This window comes from Crinia signifera, chromosome 2 (assembly GCF_055691185.1).
Source record: "Crinia signifera chromosome 2, ASM5569118v1, whole genome shotgun sequence".
In the NCBI taxonomy this organism is placed as follows: domain Eukaryota; kingdom Metazoa; phylum Chordata; class Amphibia; order Anura; family Myobatrachidae; genus Crinia; species Crinia signifera.
In genome coordinates, this window is record NC_139218.1 from 39,514,049 (window position 1) to 39,532,788 (window position 18,740).

The window sequence follows — 18,740 nt, forward strand, 5'->3', positions numbered from 1 at the left end:
CAGTATGTACAGTGTGTGCATATGGGTGAGATGTACAAACCAGCCTTTGTTGCATATTTGCAAAAGCATTTAATATTAAGTGCAATTATATGTTCTTTGATGCATAATGATACAGGCATATAATGTGCAGGAATTGAGGGTTTTTCACATACATTGCAAGTTTAAATGTCTTTATCAAATATAAAATATGATTGGGCAGCACGGATGGCGTAATGGATAGCATTACTGCCTCACAGCACTGAGGCCCTAGAATGAATGTGTGCGCGTGTATATGTGGTAGGGAATGTAGATTGTAAGCTACACTCGGGCAGAGACTAATGTGAATGTTTAAATATTCTCTGTAAAGCGCTACGGCAGTGGTTCCCAAACTTTTTCAAATCACGGCACCCTAGAGCATCAGAATTTATTTCACGGCACCCCTAGGCCAAAAGTTTCTTTTGAAAAAAAAGTAAATTGATTTATATGTCATCCAAAAGGTTTAAATGTGGATGAGGGTCAGGATTAGCTTCTGTTTGTACACATATTTTATTACTGACAGCCCACTAGCAATGTTTTTGCCTTTTACATTGACCATAAATAATTTTAATTGGTCCTGGGCCACCAATCCAAGGCACCCCTGCAAGTGTCCCGAGGCACCCCAGGGAGCCACGGCACACAGTTTGGGAACCACTGCGCTACGGTATATGTGTGCGCTATATAAATACCTGGTAATAATAATATCTTTTACTTTCATTTATTAGCAATACTACAAATAGGTGGCAACCTCGGTTCAAATTAAATTACCAACTCCATAGACTCCTCCAAGTCTTGTTCAATGTTTCATTTTATACAATTTCATGTTCCCAGCAAAACCTGTTGAACAAGAGTTGGAATGGGAACGAGACGCCATTGATTGAGGCCAGCTGGTCAAACAGAATTGAGCACAGGCTTTGAAACCACACATGAAATCCAAATCACTGAACTAAGTCCATTCAATACCGCAACAATAATCATTGACTATGCTTTACCTCCATAAACCAGTAATCTGAACATTATATACAGTCACTGGCCTAGTGCCCATCTATTTGTTGCTAGAGGCCTATGGCCCAGGTTTGGCCAGGAGCATAGTGGGCAAACGTTATGCCACACAATTGTGTTGCTTATACACAATGTTGACAGTAGTAGTGCCCCTTACACATTATGCCCAAATTAGTATTGACACTTGTACATATAATGCCCACAGCAGAAGTACCCCTTACACATTATCCCCACACTAGTGCCCCTTATACATGTATCTGTATCTGTTACGGTCCAGCAGCTCAACGCCCATATCTTCCAGCAGCTTCCCCTCCTCTCTGTGTCCCTCCAGCCCCCACTAACCTTGTCTTTAGCATGCACAAAGCCTGCTCCTCATAGTGGATCTTCTACACTTCAGCAGTGACGGTATGGCATCACATATGCCGTATGAGAAGAGGAAGACACTGGGACAGGCTTTTCTGTGCAGGGCTGTGGTGGATGTGGAACTAGTTCCCCCTATTATTACAGGTGGTGGAACTCAGTTCCACCTAGTTCTTCCCACTTTAACCCTTGATTCTTGTTGTTTGTGTTTGTAGATTTGCTGATTCCTGGCTGTAGTTCTTTGCCACCATAAACATTTTAATTAATAATCATGTTGCATTCAATAAATGTACAGTTCTCTGCCAATCTACATCTCAGTGTCTTTATTTACTTTATTGTTTAAGTGATTAGGCACCCATAACACAACTTATCCAATGGAAGGTGTATATGTATATATATATATATATATATATATATATATATATATATATATACAAGCAAGGGGTCCGGCACTCAGGCTGATGAAATTCAGCAACTTAGGTGCGCTTCTATCTCCCAAGGAGAAATGTAGTGAAGACAAGCAGAAGTCACTCTAAGAATAAGTTCAACACTGCACAGCGGCAGTCAATGTAAAAAACGTGAAGACACTGGTATAGTGCAAAGCCAACGTTTCAGGCGGGTAGCCCTTTATCAAGACATAATAAGTGTACAAACATTACTCACATTTATAGTAGAAAAACTGTCAAATCACTCTGTGCACACCACCACCGTGCTGGCCCCCGGCGGGGAACTGATGACATCATCGGCGCTACTGCACCGACAGGTTCTGACTCACCGGGGGCGTGTGTCCATCACCGTTTACCTAGTAACCATAGTGACAATGTAAATAAAGGCATAAAGAAAATAAGCCACCATAGCGTGTGCTAAGTGACCCTGGTGACACTGTAGATAAAGAAATGAGTACAATCCACCACCATGTTCACCACGCGTGCGGGGGGTATAAAAGCAGGGAGGTCACGGGCTGGCTCTGAGCGGGGAGCCGCAGTGTGTAAATACTGCGGGCAGGTCCCCGTGTCAAGGCAATGTAAGTGATGGGGCTGAGCGAGCGGCTGCTGAAAACCGTGTCAGTGATCAGGCAGAAGCGCCAGATCGCTGTACGAGTTACCTGTGTGATGGCTCACGGAGGAGCTCTGGATGCTGCTGAATGTGTGCCTAACGCGAACGGTGTCAGTCACCGGGCTGGGCGTGCGGCTGAGGACTGTCATGTAGACAATGGATCCATGCAGGCTGATCGCAGGATCAATGGTGCCTGGAAGCGAACACGCAATGCGTGTGTCCATGGTGCTGTAAGGGGTGTCTGGAAGGGGACACGCAGAGCGTGTACATGGTGCTGAAGGGGGAAACTGGATGGGAACACGCAATGCGTGTAACCATGGTGCTGAACGGAGTATAGCCGTCCAGTGTGCGCCAGCCTTGTCTTGCAATATGGCAAGGATGATGGAGCAACTCTGTGAAAAAATGAGGGCAATGTATGGTGAAAAGTGTACTGAGTGTTCTGGGTGGGGGAGGATGAGGGCGAGCTGGGAAAGCAGGAGGGGTAAAGGTGAAGTAGTGCAGAAAGCGAACCAGAAGAGGAGCCCAATGTGTGAATCCTGTATCAATGGATACAGTCTATAATAAGGAAAAACCGTCGGGATGTGAAGGTTGAGAGGGGGGAAAGGGGGGGGGGGGTTATCGGGGGGAAGAAGGAGGGGGGCTGAGGAATGTGCTGGTGATGGTGGAACACCGTGCATAGGGTGATCACGCTGGGGTTAAGAGAGGATCACTGTGCAGCCGTGGGAACGGACCTTAGTGTGCACCAGAAACAGGCAGCAATACTGATGAATATGTAACAGTCAACAGTTATACATGTTGTACATGTGATGTCTTCTACAGGGCTTGAATGGGCACATATGTAACAGCATGGGGGGATCAACATCACTGGGCAGACCTAAGTTTCTGGACCTCAGACTATGTAAGGGGAACAATGTCCACAGGGTTGGAGCTATCAGCAATGGGGTGCACTTAGTCCAGGTGCCGGATGAGCTGTCCGAAAGATGGGGATGGAGACATCGACCTCTATTGGACCGTGACCGTCCGCAAGCAATATGCATAGCTGGGTAGTTCTCCTGGTAACTGAAAAAGGGTTCACAAGAAGCAAGACATGGGTAATAGCTCGTTCAGTCCATGAGGCTGTACTGTGTCCAGAGCGTGTATCCATTTAGATTCAAGTTTGAGCAGTGCTTTGCCTCTATCGCCGCCTCTGGAGCTGGAAGGGATGCAGTCGATGATTTTATATCTGATGCTCGGCAGGGTATGGTTAAAGGCTTTCCAGTGCCTGGCAACCGGCTGGTCAGAGCCTTAGTTGCCAAGTGCCGCTCGTATGCTAGATTTGTGGAGGGCCATCCTCTCCTTAAACTGCCTAATAGTCTTACCCACGTATAAGAATCCACACGGGCATTTGATGTAATACACTACATAAGTGCTGCTGCAAGTGAGGGGATGCTTTATGGGTATGCGTGCTCCAGTTCTAGGGTGCAGAAAGAAATCTCCTGTTTCCAACCCTCCGCAAGTGACACATTTTAAGCACCTGTAATTGCCGTTTTTTCTCTTCAGGAACGTGGTGGGTGGAGCTTCCTTCATGTCAGAGATGTCATTTCGGACCACGAATTCCTTTATGTTTCTGCTGCGCTTGTAGGCTGGCATCAATGTTGTAGTTTTGAGACTGCTCAGGTGCGGGTCGTTTGTTATAAGTGGCCAAAAGCGTTTGGCAATTCTGACTAATTCTGTGCTGGTTGTAGAGTAGCTTTGTGTCCAAATCATTCTGTCGGCTTTAGCTGCCTGGTTGTTGTGTTGCAGCAGATCTTCTCTATTGAGTGCTAGGACTCGGTTCTTGGTATTGGACAGAAGCTTCCGTGGGTATCCTCTTGTGGCGAATTTTTTGGACATGCTCTCAATTTCGGTTTTTGCCGCCTTCGGGTCTGAGCAAATCCGCATTGCTCTCAGGAATTGAGAGTATGGAAGACTCCATTTGGAAGCAGATGGGTGGAAGCTGCTTCCCAATAGGGCAGTGTTCCTGTCGGTGGATTTATGGAAAACGGAGGTTTCAATCCGCAGATCAGGAGTGAGCGTGATGGTTACATCCAGGAAGTTGATGGTCTGGAAGCTTGAATTCATGGTGAATTTAATGTTTACATCCTTACTGTTGATGTCAGCCATGCATCGGTTGAAGCTTTCCTGTGTGCCATTCCATAAGACAATGATGAAATTGAGAGCATGTCCAAAAAATTCGCCACAAGAGGATACCCACGGAAGCTTCTGTCCAATACCAAGAACCGAGTCCTAGCACTCAATAGAGAAGATCTGCTGCAACACAACAACCAGGCAGCTAAAGCCGACAGAATGATTTGGACACAAAGCTACTCTACAACCAGCACAGAATTAGTCAGAATTGCCAAACGCTTTTGGCCACTTATAACAAACGACCCGCACCTGAGCAGTCTCAAAACTACAACATTGATGCCAGCCTACAAGCGCAGCAGAAACATAAAGGAATTCGTGGTCCGAAATGACATCTCTGACATGAAGGAAGCTCCACCCACCACGTTCCTGAAGAGAAAAAACGGCAATTACAGGTGCTTAAAATGTGTCACTTGCGGAGGGTTGGAAACAGGAGATTTCTTTCTGCACCCTAGAACTGGAGCACGCATACCCATAAAGCATCCCCTCACTTGCAGTAGCACTTATGTAGTGTATTACATCAAATGCCCGTGTGGATTCTTATACGTGGGTAAGACTATCAGGCAGTTTAAGGAGAGGATGGCCCTCCACAAATCTAGCATACGAGCGGCACTTGGCAACAAAGGCTCTGACCAGCCGGTTGCCAGGCACTGGAAAGCCTTTAACCATACCCTGCCGAGCATCAGATATAAAATCATCGACTGCATCCCTTCCAGCTCCAGAGGCGGCGATAGAGGCAAAGCACTGCTCAAACTTGAATCTAAATGGATACACGCTCTGGACACAGTACAGCCTCATGGACTGAACGAGCTATTACCCATGTCTTGCTTCTTGTGAACTCTTTTTCAGTTACCAGGAGAACTACCCAGCTATGCATATTGCTTGCGGACGGTCACGGTCCAATAGAGGTCGATGTCTCCATCCCCATCTTTCGGACAGCTCATCCGGCACCTGGACTAAGTGCACCCCATTGCTGATAGCTCCAACCCTGTGGACATTGTTCCCCTTACATAGTCTGAGGTCCAGAAACTTAGGTCTGCCCAGTGATGTTGATCCCCCCATGCTGTTACATATGTGCCCATTCAAGCCCTGTAGAAGACATCACATGTACAACATGTATAACTGTTGACTGTTACATATTCATCAGTATTGCTGCCTGTTTCTGGTGCACACTAAGGTCCGTTCCCACGGCTGCACAGTGATCCTCTCTTAACCCCAGCGTGATCACCCTATGCACGGTGTTCCACCATCACCAGCACATTCCTCAGCCCCCCTCCTTCTTCCCCCCCGATAAACCCCCCCCCCCCCCTTTCCCCCCTCTCAACCTTCACATCCCGACGGTTTTTCCTTATTATAGACTGTATCCATTGATACAGGATTCACACATTGGGCTCCTCTTCTGGTTCGCTTTCTGCACTACTTCACCTTTACCCCTCCTGCTTTCCCAGCTCGCCCTCATCCTCCCCCACCCAGAACACTCAGTACACTTTTCACCATACATTGCCCTCATTTTTTCACAGAGTTGCTCCATCATCCTTGCCATATTGCAAGACAAGGCTGGCGCACACTGGACGGCTATACTCGTTCAGCACCATGGTTACACGCATTGCGTGTTCCCATCCAGTTTCCCCCTTCAGCACCATGTACACGCTCTGCGTGTCCCCTTCCAGACACCCCTTACAGCACCATGGACACACGCATTGCGTGTTCGCTTCCAGGCACCATTGATCCTGCGATCAGCCTGCATGGATCCATTGTCTACATGACAGTCCTCAGCCGCACGCCCAGCCCGGTGACTGACACCGTTCGCGTTAGGCACACATTCAGCAGCATCCAGAGCTCCTCCGTGAGCCATCACACAGGTAACTCGTACAGCGATCTGGCGCTTCTGCCTGATCACTGACACGGTTTTCAGCAGCCGCTCGCTCAGCCCCATCACTTACATTGCCTTGACACGGGGACCTGCCCGCAGTATTTACACACTGCGGCTCCCCGCTCAGAGCCAGCCCGTGGCCTCCCTGCTTTTATACCCCCTGCACGCGTGGTGAACATGGTGGTGGATTGTACTCATTTCTTTATCTACAGTGTCACCAGGGTCACTTAGCACACGCTATGGTGGCTTATTTTCTTTATGCCTTTATTTACATTGTCACTATGGTTACTAGGTAAACGGTGATGGACACACGCCCCCGGTGAGTCAGAACCTGTCGGTGCAGCAGCGCTGATGATGTCATCAGTTCCCCGCCGGGGGCCAGCACGGTGGTGGTGTGCACAGAGTGATTTGACAGTTTTTCTACTATAAATGTGAGTAATGTTTGTACACTTATTATGTCTTGATAAAGGGCTACCCGCCCGAAACGTTGGCTTTGCACTATACCAGTGTCTTCACGTTTTTTACATTGACTGCCGCTGTGCAGTGTTGAACTTATTCTTAGAGTGACTTCTGCTTGTCTTCACTATATATATATATATATATATATATATATATATATATATATATATATATATATATATATATACTGTATATATATATATATATATTGTTAAAGTCGAGTTGCACACATGCCATTTTAGGATAGTATGGCCGCCATTTTGGTTCGCAGAGTTGCGCAAATAAAGTATACATACCCGAGTCTGTGTGACAAAGTGGACCAGAAGCGCAGCCATATTATTACACATAAATTCATAATACCATACTTACACCAAATAAAATATAGTTAATTAAAGGTTTAGAGCACTACACATAGTTTAATCAGCATTACACACTTCTGTCTGTATAATGTTTGGTACCGTTACGTTCCGTTTCTTATGCGCAGTATTCCGGTCGTTGCGAAGTTTTCGCAACTCATATGGTCCGATAATTACGGACAAAATCCATATTTCAAGGACTATTTCTCTTATACTGTGTGAGACAAAGGAATCCAGTTAAAAAACGGTTCTTGTTGCTGTTTACGACCCCCGACGACGATGCCAACACACAAAGGACACTGAAGTACACCCCCCCCCTGCACCAATCCTTATTGGGTGCAGTATTTTGCTACTTTATATTTGAACCTGTGACCAATGGAAACGGCCTTTGACCCCCCCTTTGTTTGTAAACGATAAAGATAGCTATCCCTGAGCTGGCTGGGGCTCTCTCTCTCTTTTTGGCACTACATCTCTCCCCTCATCCTGACCGGGCTAAGTTCAATTTGAACATAGCGAGCTCCGACCGGACTGCGCTGCGATATTTCTACAAGTATATGACGGTAAAATTTGTATTCCTGTTCTGTGTAATGTGGCTGAATATAGTTGTATCTGTTTCTGTTCCTCTGTTAGTGTTTTAAAGTATATTTATTCTTATTGTTAGATAATTGTATCACGTGTTATCCTGTATTTTCTTCTTTCTGTAATCCCCTTTTGTCCGCTAGGGACTAAATACACTATTTTGGAGAATCTATCTCCTCACTTGTTATATTGTGGTCTCGTCTATTATTCGCATTTAGCGATAACATATATTACGGACATTGTCCTTAAAAGGTATTCGCAGATTAGAGACTAAGTACTGCGAAGGGATTTCCCATTACTGTTATTGATTCAGCGTGTACAATACACGGAAAAGGTACGCTACGCTGCGCTACGTACGTTTTGTACGTTTTGTACGTAGCTAGGAATAAAGGGTACGCAAGTTACGGAATAAAGATGTAAACTGCGCATTTCACTTATTGTTCTTTGGTTGTATAAATATCAGCTTTAATAATATATATGTTGGGCAGGGAGCAATGGAGTCTGTGATCACTGGACGTGCAGGATACCGGATGATCTCAGACTTTTTTCTAAAGGTGCAATAATTTTCAAGGCATTTACTTTGCCTTGTGAAAGATTACCCCTTTATAAAAACTTCCAAGATCTTCCAGCATCCTGCACATCGATCTTGGACTCAATTACATCCCACCTCTGATCTTACATCCTGAAACTAGGGATGGCCATCGTTTTGTTTGCCATCGATGGTTGCCATTGATGGCAATTCTACAACTGGCCATCGATAATGCTAAACTATGCTATGGATGACCATCGATATTTTTACATATCGATGGTCATCCATTGTGTTTGATTGATTGGCCTGTGGGCCAATCAAAACACAGGGGCGGGGCTTCACGGTTCTCGGGGGCGTAGCTATGCTCCGTCTCCCGGCACTTTGAAAAAAAAACACAGTTTTGCTGTGCCATCGATGGAGAGAAACCATCTTGTACCCCCCCATCGATGGCTAAAGTATTTGACATCGGCCATGAACCATCAGTGATTTCGAATCATCGATGGTCGATGGCCATCCCTACCTGAAATAGTACAAACTTATAGCATACCTCCCAGTGTTCCGCGGGCAATTGGGGGGAGCCGTTGATCACCGCTGTTGTGCTCCGCAGAGCAGAAGGTGATCATTAAATAGATGCATGGCACTCGCGTGGCATCTCAACAGCGCAGGAAGGGAGTTGAGGGCTGCCCAGCACTTCGGGGGGCACTGCCCAAGCCCCCAAATTGCTAAAATGGGGGCCACTGAGATACGCCATGTGCCAGAAGCCACTCCCATCCGTATCGAAGTCACACCCCCTTTTTGGTTCGGCCAATTTAAAATCTACTAAAGTGCGGGGTTATGCTTATAGCATTATATCCATTGAGTTCCTCTATGACTTTAATATTATAATCTATAATGCTGGATAATTTATCTTCTTCATCACAATGCACGTTTATTGTGTTATTTTCTTCTATTATCCTTTTTTACCGTAACCTCTGTAAAAAAAAAAAAAAAATAACCAGACATATTTTCTAAATTATATTTTTCTAAGCGCAGCAGCTGTAATAGACATAAGGAACTATCTGAGATAAATCAAATCCTTGTTACCAGAAAAATGCGAAGAACCAGTCAATGCATTGACTTCTATACGTCTCTGTATCTGCATATTGCAGATTGCTAGTGACAAATTATTCATAGTATAACCCTCTCCTGGTTTCCTTGTTATCTTTTCCATTTTTCCTCCAGGGCATGTTTTTGTTAAATCCTCCTCGCCTGTCAGTTTGTTTATGTAGTGTATGTACTTTTAGTGTGGATTCAAGTTTCACCGGAAGGCATACAGTAGGCGCTGCTCTATCTGTGTTCTATTCTGATGGCTGCTTGCCGCGTAGTGCTCTGGTCTCTAAGTGCCCCTCAAGATCTTCAGCTGTCATAATAACCTCAGTCTTTTCAAGAAGGTCTGTTAAGAAATCCATTCATTCTTTCTTACCACCATACCTATAATGATGTGTTCTGTATTGCTATGATACTTTGCCCTTATTAGCTTGGTTCTTGCAGTGTATTCACACATCTCTAAATGCTTAGAATCTAGATTTATTATGGACTTCCTTATGAATCTGCATTATGCTAATGTGAGAGTGAGCCAGTCTATGTGAGTATCATTTATGTCTATACAATGCTCCACCTACTGTTTTCCATCATCATTATTATTAGGGCCTAAGGTGGGTAAATAATCATTGGCCAAGTGTGTATGCTGTTCTAGAGTTTTAGCTGTGAAAAGGCTTGTAAGGCCCCTGCAATGGCCGGGAGGTCCTGCACTGTTGACTCCTGGGGGGAAATTTACTAATGGAAATTTGTAAAAAAAAATAGGTGTGTTTGTATCCAGAAATACACTTATTTTTGACATTTACTATCCCGAAAATACGGCAATTCGTAGTCGTATTGATGTGCTATCACTACGAATACGAATTGCCGTATTTTCGGGATAGTAAATGTCAAAAATACTGTAAGTGTATTTCTGGATACAAATACACCTATTTTTTTACAAATTTCCTTTAGTAAATTTCCCCCCTGGAGTCTGATTCGGATCTGATTGCTGGACTGCAAATCATCAGAGCCCAGCGAACAGTTAAATGCCGCCCCGACAGAGTCTATTCCTGCCCCATTGCACGGCTGTGAATGCATTCATAGCCATGCGTACTCAGAAAAACTCACAATCGAATTGATTCCCCCCGTTACCCGGTGCTGCAATGGCTGTGGGGAGGTTGGGGCAGCCGATGATGTCAGCATCCCTCCCTGCCTGCATTTTTATGGTGGCCATTCCAGAAAACGCTGGGGTGTGCCTACAAACACCGGCTGGATGTAAATCATCTTGCGAACGGCCAGCAATGGCTAGTCATAACTGGATTCGTCTGCAGGGTGACCTGCGGAATGCTGTGCGCATGTGCGGTCTATCGATATTAAGCAGGGCTGATTGTAAAAGTGCCCACCTATACACTATGTACGTACACTATCAACATAGGCGAATCTAAGGCGAATCATAGGTGCACAGCACCACCCAGTAGACTGCACGGCCGTTGTGCACCTTTAAATTGAATCACCGCCGCTGCCCGTTTAACTACACCAAAAACATGGCCACAGGAGGGCTGCGCGCATGCATGACTGCACGCAGCTCCTCCCATGGTCCTTTGCGGAGCGTGCTCCCTCCGTCTCTGTCCTCCTCCTCCAGGCGAGCGTGTGCAGCATGCAGGGTCCGGGTCGCATGCGGCGGAGATTGACAGTCCTGGGCACCGGGCGGCACAGAAAACAGTAAGTGAAAGTGCCTCAGCCAGCAGCCTGTCTCCCATGCCGTGCCCTGCCTTAAAAAAAACCGAGGTGATCTGTTCCCCCCTGGCCCTGTGGTGGTGGATAGAGGGAGCCCTTGGGTTTTAACCCATCGCATGCTGTCACCCAGGTTGGGCGGGGCCAGACGGTCGGTAGCTGTGGGAACTATCAGCGAGCATCTGGCTTTGCCCACACTGAGAGGTGCTCTGCGCGATCCCGTCACCCACTCATAACGTGAAGGGGCAGCGCAATTCCCCTGACATGTTGTGGTGACAGATGGGCGTAGTCAGCACGGGGAAGGGGGAGGCACCAGGTGCCTCGTGTAGCAGCGCAGAGTGATGTCCTCAGGTGTATGCTAGTCACTCATTTTTTTCTGATTTACTTTATTGTCATTTAGGTGAGCGCTGCACAGTAAGGTGTAGCAGATGTATAATGTATTGTCTAACCTGCATTGAACTACACATGATGCTTATAGTTCATGACTGTAACCACTGCATACTCTAATTATTGGCCTATTTATGGTGGGGAGTGACTTGCCCTGTTAAGCCACACCCCTCAAATGAGGCCACACCCCTTTTCTGGGCACGCACGGCTTAGCCACGCGCAAATCCATTATGTATATTAGCATATTTCTAGATTCGCCTATGACCACCAATGAACACAGAAGTCTGCCTCATTTCATGCACATGGACTGATACCAACCAATCAAACACAGCCTGTAACATGAAATTTAGGAGCTGATTGGCTGGTAGTTTAACTCTGTCCACAGTCCACTTTATCACTCATCAAGGGGGCTTGCACAGGCAGAGTTGGTTCTCCATTACGCACTAACTGCGCGCACTGTGAAAATCATTAGATGGTGAGTGAACCTTTCACAAGTGTGCGATAGAAATAAACTGACCAAAGCTGGAGCTGACATCACAGATCCTCCCTGAAAATGACTGGGCACACCTGCGTTTTTTCTGACACTCCCAGAAAACAGCCGGGTGACACCCACAAAAAAGGTGGCTTCTTGTCAACCAACTTGAGAACAGCTTGCGAATATTATGTATGGAAGTATACATTTAGAAAAATTGCTTAGTAAAATAGTAATAAAAAACATAAGGGCCAATGCTTTATTTTACACGTTTTTTTATTTAGTGCAGAAAATTCTGTTGTGCTTGGAATTTAACATATTTTGGTACTTGTTTAGTTTCACGGCGGCACAGCATGGCCGCGCGTCTGAGTCCTCTTGCGGGGCTCGCTGTGCTCGCCAATGCTATGGGCTAGCTACACTTTCAATACGGGCTCGGTGGCTCGCTACACTTTCAAGGCGGCAGCCAGTGGCGGAACTATGAATTGGGCGCCCCCCCGTCATTAATGGGGGGCGCCCCCCGCAGCACCCCCTGCCCGCAGCCTTACCTGTCTTGCTGGTCCCATCCCGGCTCCCTTGCTGGCTTCATTCTTCTGCTAGTGAGACGGACCAACACAAAATGTCCGCCCCCATACAGCAGACAGTTTCAGAGAACTGTCTGCTATATGGGGCGGACATTTTATTGTGGTCCGTCTCACTAGCAGAAGAATGACCACCAGTGAAGTCAGGTAAGGCTGCGGGCGGCGGATTGGCGGGCGGCAGATGGGCGGAGGGGGCTAACTATAGCACCACAGCCCCCCGGCGCCCACACATGCACAGCGCCCCCCCCCGCGGCCGCGGGGGCTGAGGTGCTATAGTTACGCCTCTGGCGGCAGCGTTGGTTGAAGGAGAGGGGGACACCTAGGAGGCTTGTGGACTGGTGCTGAGTGTCATCTTTGGCTATTGGGGGATCCTTCCTTCCGGATAGGGAGGTAACCCAGACCACCACTTGCCCCTGGCAGTCTCTGCTCATTTTAGCACTGTTTTATGGAAATTTTTATGGATGTTTTTTCATTGTTGGTATAAATCGTGTTTATACAAGCATTTGGAGTGAGCGAGTCACCTGTGTTCCGTAAAGGAGAAGGAACGGGATTAAAGAAACCTTTCAGTGCCCATAGGGAACTTGGCCCTGGTGAGTGTCATTTTCAATGGTCACCTATTTTGATGTCGTATGACCGGTGTTATTCCACCTGTATGCAGAGATAGAGAAGAGCAAAGAACCTGCTATGTGCACATAGGGCACCTATTTCAGGTCAGTGCAGAGTGTTTAAAAGGAACGACCAGACGGAAGAGTTGAACACACTGAGGACTCCATAATTTGGGGACTAATAACCACCATCATTAGGAGGGGGATTACAGCGCCCTATGATCACCACTTTTTTCTTCTCGCTGTGCTCGCCAATGCTACGGGCTCGGTGGCTCGCCGAACTCGGAAGTAGCACGCGGCCATGCTGCCGGTGTGAAACTAAACAAGTACCCGTATTTTTTTTTTTTAATGAATATGTACTAAAGTTAACTTTCTATCTCTGAAAGCTAATTCTGTGGCATTTTATAGGAGTTTATTACATTTGTGAAAGACTCCTCTTGGAAATCTGGCACTGCACACGGGTCCTTATTCTGGTTCACTCGCAAAGGCAAATTCCTTCTCAAATGGACAAAACCATGTGCACTGCAGGGGGGCAGATGTAACATGTGCAGAGAGAATTAGACTTGGGTGGGTTATTTTATTTCTGTGCAGGGAAAATACTGGCTGATTTATATTTACACTGATCTCACCCCCCCCCCCCCCACCCAAATCAAATTCTCTCTGCACAAGTGACATCTGCCCCACCTGCAGTGCACATGATTTTGGCCATTTGAGAAGGAATTTGCCTTTGCGAGTGAACCAGAATAAGGGCCACAATCTAAGGTTCTGGCCCAAAACTTTGGTCAGTTAATTATACCCACTGAGAATGGCATAAACCTATGGGGCCATACTCCAAAAGCTTTACCTTTTGGAGTTTGGTACATAGGGGGTCAGACCACAGCCATATTGGGTCCTGCATTTTACAGCGCTAATTAGCCTTCTGCATGAGATTTCTTTGAATTATTCTGCATTAGGCCGTTAGTACATAGCAGGAATACATAAAATGATGCATGAACTGTTGTTTCTGCATAATTTAATGAAAAATGAGCTTGATAAATAGGCCCCACACAGTCGTTATATTACTTACAGAAAACACATCGTAGTATGACTCTGTGTGATTGTCTTTTGGAAATTAATTATAAGAACTACATGTAGAATTGTTGAAAATCTTCCAAATCCTAGTGTCACTGCGATGCCAGTTCCATACACGTGGGAAATCTGAATGACAGGCTTAGATAAAAGAGATGATGTGAAAACAGGTGGTCTGGGATTGGTAGCAAGAACAGAACATCTGGTCTTTAAAGTCTGACATTGTAAGATTTGCTTGTGCTATTTGCATCTACCCCGTGTTGGTGTTACAGTTAAGAGACTAGTTTTGGAGCCACTTAAAAGCATATCCCTTTGGAAGATCCGGTGATAAAAATAAGAGAACAAAATGTTTAACAGATGAAAGATTCATGCTCACCAATGATCATCACATATTATGACGAGTTTGGTCTTTGTGGTTTAATTGGACTAAACAAAAATTTATATACAGTCTTCCAACTTTTTATTTAGGTTTATGCATACAAAATGGCTATAGCGTGTTAATGGGAAAATAGGTCCATTGAAAGTTTTTTTTATAAAGTTCTGATTATTAAAGGACTAGATTAAAGGGATTTGATCAGTAAGGAACAATTTTGATTGGGCATCACTCTAATTGTGGGTGCGGAACGGTACTGTAGATTGGGAATGTGCATGACGTGTAAACCTAGAGAGTACTACTGTAGGTCTCCTTAGTAATTAGAAAAATGCTGTAAAATTCTTTAGCTGTTGAAAACATGGTGGGGGTTGAAGAATGTGGAGTGCTGGTAAATGCTGACAATAATACTGGGGTCTCTAGTCTGCAACACCCATAGAACGTTCTATAAGTCTTGTCACAAAATCACAGCTGGACCGCTGGACAGCTGCGGCGGGGATCAGCACTGACATTGTAAGGGGGCAGGCATCACAGCCAGCGGTAACCCCCCTCCAACACGGAGGTGGGAGCCGCCGCTGGTTGTAGGTCATACTTGCCTACACTCCCAGAATCTGCCAGAGGCTCCTTATGTTTGTTACCCCTCACAATCCCTGGAAGAGCAGGCAGATCTCCAGCATCCTGCCTGTACCCTAGTGAAGCGGGCAGGATGGAGAGGTAATCACCGACATTTGCATGTTGCTTTCCACATCATGACTCCTTCTTCCGATTAAGCTGCATGCAGGACCGACAGAGGATGTTGCTGATGATGCTCAGGAGGGATTTAAAAGATTTTAACATTTTGTTATTCTGAACTGTCAAAATCAGCAAAATCGTTTGAAATATCATCTAATGTGTACCCAACTGTAGCATATGCTCCACAGTCCATAAACACTTGGTGTTGATAGGGAGGGGCATAAATTATACATCTAACAGAGTGGGAAGGGGTGCCATGGGCTGCCTAACTGTTTGGGGAGCGCTGGGCATGCTTCCAAAATGACGATACATGAGGATATGCAGCAAGGCTCCTCCCCCACCTGATGATCTGCCCCTCCACTCAAAGTCCTACCCCCTTTTCAACTACAGCCATGATTCCAGCTCATCTGGTACCAATTCAGCATCTCCAAAGATTTGGAGGTATGGGTACATTACAGTAAGTTTTGAGTGAATTTGTCAAAATAGTATTCATCATAATGACCTGTAATGTTTACCTTATAGGAAATATGTTTTTTTACACATTTTTTATTTGAATTTATATAACAAATGTGAAGGACTCTGGCATTTTTAGCGGATATTTGGCAGAGGCGTTGGTTGTTCTGTGCTATGATCGCAGGACCCTTATGCGATCCACCCTGAATTGAGCCCCGTATGCCCTTAGTGACCAAAATATCCAGGAGGCTTAAGCCAAAGAAGACATGCAAAATTAAAAATGAGATGTGTGCTATAGTTCTGTTACATAGTAACAAGGATTACCCCCGATTTTGTAATCCAGGATAAAACTACACATCATGTTAACCAAGATTTAACAAATGAATAAAGCAGGAAGGAGCTGAAGGCCACAGGTGAGAATTAAGAAGGCCGCGTTGTCTTTAAGGCCCTTATTCTGATCGGTGCGTACTTTCCCGAATTCTTTCGGATAGCGTTTTTTAGCCGTCTGCGCATGCGTGGGGAACGCCATGCGCATGTGCCACGCATGGTCTCCGTACTTGTTCTCACTAATACCGTACAGAAATGTGCACCGCAATCACTCGGGAAATATGGGCGTCTTATGGGCGTCATTCGGAATGACACAGGGGCGTAGTTTCAAAGTGGGCTAAACTGGGCGGAAACATGGGCGGACACAGGGGAGTGCACTTATTTTGGTAGGCGTGCATTCGGATAGCACGCCGAATGCACGCAAACAAAAAGGGAAGAAATGTGCGGTGTCCAAAAGGCAAGTATTGCTTTGCGGACACCACTCGGTCATGCGCTAGGCAATCGGAACGCCTAATCAGGACGGACACACCTCAACCAATGTCAGCTGAACACAATACAATCACCTAATTTACTCATTACTTGTTAATTACACGCTTCTCAATTGCTTCAATTGAAACCATTGCACCTTAAATGGACCATTACTAAACACACACATATATGCTGCAGTTTTCACACACTTTTACACTGCAAATAATGACCACAACTTAATATTAATAATACAAATACACATGTCACTTCTGCATGTATCAATTAATCCAGACATTTGGGGGACAAAAATAACATTTATTAAATGAACTTAGAAAATAATTTCGAAACCATCACAAAATAAATGGTACCATAGCAGGACTAAAAGTAAATAATATATAATAAATACATGTATTATACACATACATAGCCACAGCAGAATCATTAGGAACACATCAGGTGGCTTCACAACAAAAGTAGAGCACCAACACTTCAAGTACAGCACACAGTAATGCTAGCCGAAACAGGGCAACAGGGGAACCAAACATGACATTTGAACCGAGGGCAAATGTGGTGACCCTCGGCACGGAATTTGACACAGGATGCTGACACACACAGCTCAATGGAAGATTTGGGAAGACATAAGGGTGGAGATTAATGGGGACACAAGTTCATTTGCACGTTTGCCCCTGGCAGGCTCCTTGCCACGTGCAGCAGCTCTTCGGCCTCGGCCACGGCCACAGTCAGATGGTGGGTCACGTGGAGCACATGCTGGGGAGGGGGTGGATGTTCTTCCCCCTCTGGCAGCAGGGAGTGATGATGGTGGTAATGCACCAGAAACGGGTGACATTAGGACCCTATTGGTGGTAACTAGCTCCACCATAAGTTCATTATGGCGGAGGAGGAGTTCATTTTGCCGCAGGGCTTGATCAGCCAGCACCTTCAGGCTAGCAGCAATAGCCTGCAGGCTCGCAGCAATACTCTGCTGGCTGGTGGTCAAACCCTGCAGCACCTCCTCGGCCCTACGCACCCGCTCTGATGCCGACTCTCCCTGCTGCACAATATTTTCAAGCACATGCCCCCACGTGGCCAATTCAGCCGCGGACATTGGCGGCTGCTGCTGCACGGGCCTGCTACTGGGGCCAGGTGGCACAGACTCCACAACCTCCTCAAGAGATTGTTGACCAAGCGGTGGGGATGCTGTTGAAAGAGAAAATACCAATTACCACACATTCCATGCAAAATTCAAAACATCTACTTATGGCCTGGCAAATAATTACCTTCAAGCATAGAAGCCATCACTTCCGCTGGGGACTCGCTGTCTATGGTGCTCACCCCCCGGACCTCCTCCACTGCAATGCAGCCCTCTGCCATCTCTTCCAGGGGGGTGAGCTGCAGCTTTGATGGCATGGGGCCAGCCCCAGAGGTGTGGCTGTGTTCCCACCACTGGGTCAATTTCTTTTTGAGGTTCCCTTTGAAGTCGTGCCACCTGCAATCAAAGTTTACATATTAATACATGTCACTCCTCATGTTTGCTGTAGCACCCATTGCAATCTGAAACATAATACAACATGTGCCTCCTGACACCAAACTTAGATTATATTCATTTTGAAACACAACCCTTAGAAGATACAATCACACTCACCCTACAATAACTATCAATTCAATGACATGGCAAACATGTCTGTGCCTCCAAGCAACGTGACCACCCATTGACCAACTCCATCTAATATCGAATGTAAACATTACTGGACTTGTAGCTCAAATGTAACACACATGAACTTGCCTCTTCTTAACGTGCTCCGCCTCACGAACTTGTGGAGCCACCGCATTAATCTCCGCCGTTATCTCCTCCCAGATCTTCCATCTCCTTGTGTGTGTCAACTTTTCCGGTGGGCACTCGATCAAATCCCGTGCCCGGGTCACAAGGATGGCAAGCTCCTGCGGTTCATATGCCATGTTTCTGGTGGTTGGTTCCTCTGTTGCCCGATTGCGGCCACGGCCACGACCACTGGCACCGCCACGGCCACTGGCACCGCCACGGCCACTGGCACCGCCACGGCCACCGGTTGCTGTACTTGAAGTGCTGGCCAGGCTA

General features: G+C 46.2%; 1 protein-coding gene across 2 annotated transcripts in view; it reads left to right on the forward strand.

Moving 5' to 3' along the window:
* The first annotated feature begins 6,244 nt into the window (after positions 1–6,244).
* Positions 6,245–18,740, forward strand: part of LOC146058714 (uncharacterized) — a 42,472-nt gene continuing 29,976 nt past the window's right edge. The window contains exons 1-2 of one of the 2 annotated variants that reach the window (XR_014469913.1): positions 6,245–6,458; positions 6,762–6,900. Coding sequence is in view for 1 of the 2 variants with exons in the window: in XM_083170964.1 (XP_083027090.1) it covers positions 6,284–6,458 (175 nt within the window). In the remaining variant the exon portion in view is untranslated. The remainder of the gene's footprint in view (positions 6,459–6,761; positions 6,901–18,740) is intronic. The other variant, XM_083170964.1, reaches the window with a different exon arrangement.